The sequence below is a fragment of the Pteropus alecto genome, unplaced genomic scaffold, assembly GCF_000325575.1.
Source record: "Pteropus alecto unplaced genomic scaffold, ASM32557v1 scaffold55, whole genome shotgun sequence".
In the NCBI taxonomy this organism is placed as follows: Eukaryota; Metazoa; Chordata; class Mammalia; order Chiroptera; family Pteropodidae; genus Pteropus; species Pteropus alecto.
The window spans coordinates 315,330-320,879 of record NW_006436813.1 but is presented as its reverse complement, the minus strand read 5'-3'; the positions used below and the strand labels follow the sequence as shown (position 1 = coordinate 320,879).

General features: G+C 45.0%; 1 protein-coding gene across 1 annotated transcript in view; it reads right to left on the bottom strand.

Moving 5' to 3' along the window:
• Positions 1-1,748: 1,748 nt before the first annotated feature.
• The window catches only part of FOXI3 (forkhead box I3), a 10,194-nt gene continuing 6,392 nt past the window's right edge, over positions 1,749-5,550 (bottom strand). Inside the window, exons 3-4 of the mRNA XM_015591240.1 lie at positions 5,277-5,546; positions 1,749-2,374 (exon numbers count right to left, since the gene is read on the bottom strand). Coding sequence (XP_015446726.1) covers positions 1,749-2,374; positions 5,277-5,546 — 896 coding nt within the window. The remainder of the gene's footprint in view (positions 2,375-5,276; positions 5,547-5,550) is intronic.

Below are 5,550 nucleotides of genomic sequence, written 5' to 3'. Positions count from 1 at the left end.
TTGGTTGTCTTTCTACAGGCAGACTTCAAATACTGCAGGTTCGGTCTCAGACTATCGCCAAAAAGCGAGTACTACAATAAACCAAGTCACCAGCTTTTTGCTGGTGGAGGGTTTTGACTTCAATTTGTAAAAACTGTAGTATATAATATTTAAATTGTAACGGTGATGTTACGTATACTGCAATAAACTGTTTTAAAAAACAATTTTCTGTAAGTTATTTCAAAATTAAAATTTAAGAGTAATGCTGTCTCAAAAAAATACACAGGAAAAAGTTCAATTATTTTTTTTTTTATAATATACTTGTTTTTTTAAAAAAATTAAAACCCAAACCAACAACATGGTACAAAGGCAATTCATTGGACATTATCTCCGGCTTAATGCAACACTATTCCAATAAAATCAATGAACAATTTTTGGATAAGTTCAAGCAGTGACTGAGTGTCCACCACATACCAAGCACTCTGTGGGGCCCTAGGAGGGTGACCATAAAAATTATTCAAATGAAGATACCTCTTGAGATGTAACAAGTAGTGCTAAAAATAAATTATATTTTTTAAAAATTTAACTACAAATGGTTTATTAAAACTATGAAAATTCCATTTAAAAACTACTTTTAATAAAATTTTAATACTTTGTTTTCAAAAAATGAAAAATCCAGAACACATACTAAAAGGGACAGGATGCCAAGTTAGCTAGGACAGTGGTCACCCCAGGTCTCAGGAACATAGCAGAAGCAAAGCAGAGGTGGTGGTGCCCATCCTCACTGCTCAGGGGGCCATCTCAAGTGATATTATAACCAGAATCTTTGGTCAAATGTGATCTAGCTCGTTCCTACCCTCTATACACTATGAATCCTCGCACCTGTTTTTTCAGGAACTAGAATGCAAAGTTACAAGCACCAGTTCTGGAGTCAGACTGCCTAGATCTGATCCTAGCTCCATGACTTACGATCTGTGTAGCCTTGGCAAGTTATCTAACACCTTGGAGTTTCACTGCACTCGGATGAAAATGAGGGTTTGTAATAATACCTATCTCCCAAGGTTGCTGTGCAGATAAAATGAGTCAAGTGTCTAGAACAGCACCTGGCACACAGGGCTTGCCTGGGTACTTTTATTGCTATTAGCATTGACCATGTACTAGACACTGAGTATTAAATAGAGGTGATTCATGAGCTGGATACAGTAGGCTTTTCTAGTACTGTATTTTTAAAACTTTAATTAGTGGCAAAGAATCCAAACAAAGGCTCCCTATAAAATTATAGATATCTAACTTTTCTAAGCAAATCAGAATGCTGCCAGGCAGGAGATAATTACCTGTCCACAACAGCCTTCAGCTGGTCAGTCCCAACCACTTCCTACTGCTTCAGTTGCCAATTGCTATCTTTTTCCTACCCAATAACTTCATTCACTTGTTTTTTTTAGCCAGATTGTGTACACACTTGAGCTCGTAACCCTGATATACAGTAATAAACAAAATAGACATGGTCTCTGTCTTCACAGGTACTATCCTAGAACAGAGTGATTTCCCTCCAGGAAGACCCTTACCCAGAGGAACCTGTAAAGGCTTGCTGGGGTGTAGAAAGAGTTATCCACTATGCGCAGGCTTCTCCAAGTGTGGTCAATGGACCATAGATCACCCAGGAGCTCCAGAGAAATCCAGAACCTCAGTTCCTACCCCAGACCTATTGCCTTGGAATCTGCATTTTAACAAGACCTTAGGTGTGCATATTCAGTCTGTGAAGCAGCACTCTATACCTCAGAGCCCTCCCGGGGGTAGATGAGGCTATTGACCATGCTGAAGTTGTAGAAAGGGGGGCTGAAGGGGCTGCTTTGACCCCCGCTGGTGCTGGCAGGGAAAGGGCTATAATAGGAAGATCTTTGGCTGCTGCCATTGCTGGTGCTGTTACTCAGCTGCAAGGTGTCTGGTGAGGCTTCTGAGATGGAGCTGGGGGGAAACGTGCTGCTGGAGGGCAGCTGGGCCCCCTGGATCCCAGGGAGGTGGTGGCCTCCAGGAAGAGCTCGCTGGGTGCTCCCACTGCTGCTGACACTTAAGGTGCTGAGGCTGCTGAAGAAGGTGTTGAGGCAAGGGGTGGACGTGAGCATGGATCCTCCTGGAGAGGAGACAGTACTCTTGGTGCCCTCAGGAGGCTCTGGGGACTGGGAAGGCCTTAGCAGAGCAGAGGGGCTGTCTCCTTCTGGCTTCCCACCCAATCCAGACCCCAATCCTGAGGAGAGGGCTTCTTCTGGTTTTGATGTCCCTGCAGCCACTGTAGAGCTGCTACTGGCCTCAGAGCGGCGCTTCCGCTTCCGACGGAAGTTCCCATTGTCAAACATTTTCTCACAGTTTGGATCCAGGGTCCAGTAATTACCTTCCCCTACAGAGATGAGGAAGAAAGATGTTAGAGAAGGACCTAGTTTATGTCTATGCATTCAGCCTCAATTTCCAAAGGAGGAGGGCTGGTTTTCATTACATGCTGACAAAGATGCTCAAACCACTCTACGGTTTAAATTTGTCCTTCTAGGGGAGATTCTACTCTTTACCTTCAAGGAGAAATCTAAAACAGAGATGTTCTGACCACTTTTCACCTCCTGGCAGTTTCTGCTACTTAAATCTTAAGACCTAATACCACTCACAGGACATTTTTAATTACCCAACACCTTCCCTTCTAGATCCAAATGGAGTGTCCTTGCAAAATCCTGGTGCTACTTACACTTGACCTCCATTTCTTTATTTATAAAAATAGGAATAAGAATGGTACCCACCTCACAGATTGGCCACAATGGTTAAATATCTCTGCATAGCAGCTGGCAAGCAGTAAGGAGTGCAAAAACAGTATCTGTTATTATTATTATTTGCTGAAAGTATATTATACTTGCCCCTAAAAAAAATACTCCACTGGAAAAAGGCAGTCTCAAATACCCAATCCTCTACCTTGCTGAACAACAATGACAAGAGTAATTACTAAACAACCAATTGTTTTAACACCACCTTGGCTGGCATATATTTGAAGAATAAGGGAACTCCTAAAATCTCTGTCCCCTCTTCACCCTGGACAGGAGGAGCCCCTGCATCTCTTCCAAGTTTTCCCTCCACTAGGCAAATCTCAGCAATCAGGGACCCAATTAATGCATGTAATGCTAGTCTCCTATTTAGAAAATTTCACTCAGTTTATCTAGCGAAACTGAGGTAAAAAAGATCTATCATCTTGAAGGATTTTATCCCCCTACAGCTCTTTCCACTTCTGGTAAAAAGAATCGTTGATGTTTGAAAGCACTGTTAAGCATTTAGCCTACAGTGAATGAGCACTTTACACGGAAACCTCAGTTACTCCTCACAGCTCTATGGAGACAGGCAATATTACTGCCTCCATATTTCAGATGGGGAAACTGAGGTGCAGACTGGTTAGTAACCTGCCATATTCCCAGCTAACAATGGCAGAGCCAGGATTTAAGCAGACTGGCTCTCTACTCAGCATTCTTAAGTAAGCACTACGTTATGCTGCCTCCACAAACTAGCAGACACTACCTCACACCCATTTTCTTCACTGACAATTTCTGCAAATAGTTGCAGAAAAATTTTTTCATATAACTACTATCTAAACAATAATACCTGCACCTATCAGGATATTTATATTGTGCCACCTTGGTATCAAGTACTTTGACAAGACACTATGAATTAGGGGTCCCCAATCCCTGGGGCAGGTCCGTGGCCAGTTAGGAACAGAGCCCACAGCAGGAGGTGAGTGGCGGGCTAGTGAGCGAAGCTTCATCTGTTTCTGCAGCTGCTCCCCAGCGCTAGCAACACCGCCTCAGCTACACCTCAGATCAGGCATTAGATTCTCATAGGAGCCCTAGTTGCTGGTGCCAAAAAGGTTGGGGACCACTGCTATAGATCTCTGCACTTATTAGAATGTCGAGGAGTACACATGAAATTTACATGACAATCTCAGGTGATCTGGAGGCCAAATCAGGAACGTGCACCTTCTAGAACTGTACGCCTGTTCCAATACAGTAACCACTAGCCACATGTGGCTGCTGGGCACTTGAAAAGTGGCTAGACCAAAGTGAGATGTGGTGTAAAACATACACGGGGCTTTGAAGACTTTTTTGATACCAAAAAAGTGATGTAAAGTATCTCACTAATAATTTTATATTTGTTATAGGTTAAAACAACATTTTGGGTTACTTAAAAAACATTAAAAATAAGTTCACCAATTCTTTTTGCTCTTTTGATGTGGCTACTAAAAAATTTACAATCACATGTAGTTTGTGCTGTATTTCTACTGGAAACCACTGTTAACACTCCAGTGTTTACATAATTTTTACAAAATCCTGGATTTCTGTAATGTGCAACTCAAACAGTTTTATTTCCCTTTTCTTTTTCCTATTACAACTCTGCCGCTACCTCCATCGTCCTGGGCTCCTTCTGAAAACCTCAGTAAGATTCCGTTCCTCTCGGGTTTTATGGCTTTTTCCCACCTCGCAGGTAGAGGGAAACCACCAACAGCACCCCACTGTAACCCAGCCCTTCTCACTCCAGGGTTTAGATCAGAATGAAGCATTTGGGGTTTTCATTTTTACATTCTAAGTAGTTAAGGTACCAAAACCATAATTTGCAGGACCCAGCTAAAGTTCTGATCCCTCTGTCCATCTCACGTCTGTGCCACTATACTCCAATCATCTCTCAAGGTAGGCAGACTGTTTTATGACGGTGACAGTGAGTCTCGTAAGAATCTAATGCAGGAGAAAGTGCATCTATGGACAGCTCAAATGGCCTTCTGTTCCTGTCCGTATCTCTCCACCTCTTTCGTGACGTGATGGGATTCTCAGCTCATCTGAATCCCTTTATAGTCAGTCACCCTTAATCTGAGGGCTCATTCCAATCTACCTCCCTGTAACTTGACCCTCCCTTCAAATGGCCCAGGGGTGGCTCCATGGCTGAGGATACGGGCTTTTTCCTTTTTCTCTTACTGACCCGCCTCTGCATGCATGCATGCGTGTGTGTGCATGTGTGTGCGATTGTGTGTGTGTGGGGGGGGGGGGGCTCCTTCCTCACCAGTCCTCGCTCCTAGGATCCTGATACTCTTCTTTGTCCCGTGTTCCCCTCACCCCAGTCGGTCGACGTTCGGGTGGTTGTCCCTCCCGTGGCTCCCGTCCCCAGCTAGAACCAGAAGACTCCAAGTGGATCTCCAGTCAGCCACGCGGAGACTACCCAGCCTTCCGGGGCGCTGCTCTCCGGCGCTCACTGCCGGGAAGCACCTGTCCGGCTGCCCTCACCTGGGTCGTCCTCGTCGCGGGGAACCTTCTTGAAGCAGTCATTGAGCGACAGGTTGTGGCGGATGGAGTTCTGCCAGCCGGCCTTGCTGCGCTGGTAGAAGGGGAAGCTGTCGGCCACAAACTGGTAGATGTGGCTGAGCGTGAGCTTGCGCTCGGGCGCGCTCTGAATGGCCATGGCGATGAGCGCCGAGTATGAGTAGGGCGGCCGCACCATCTTCATCAGGTCCTCGCGGCTGGCCATGGACAGCCAGCCCAGCTCGCCAGGCTCTGCTGG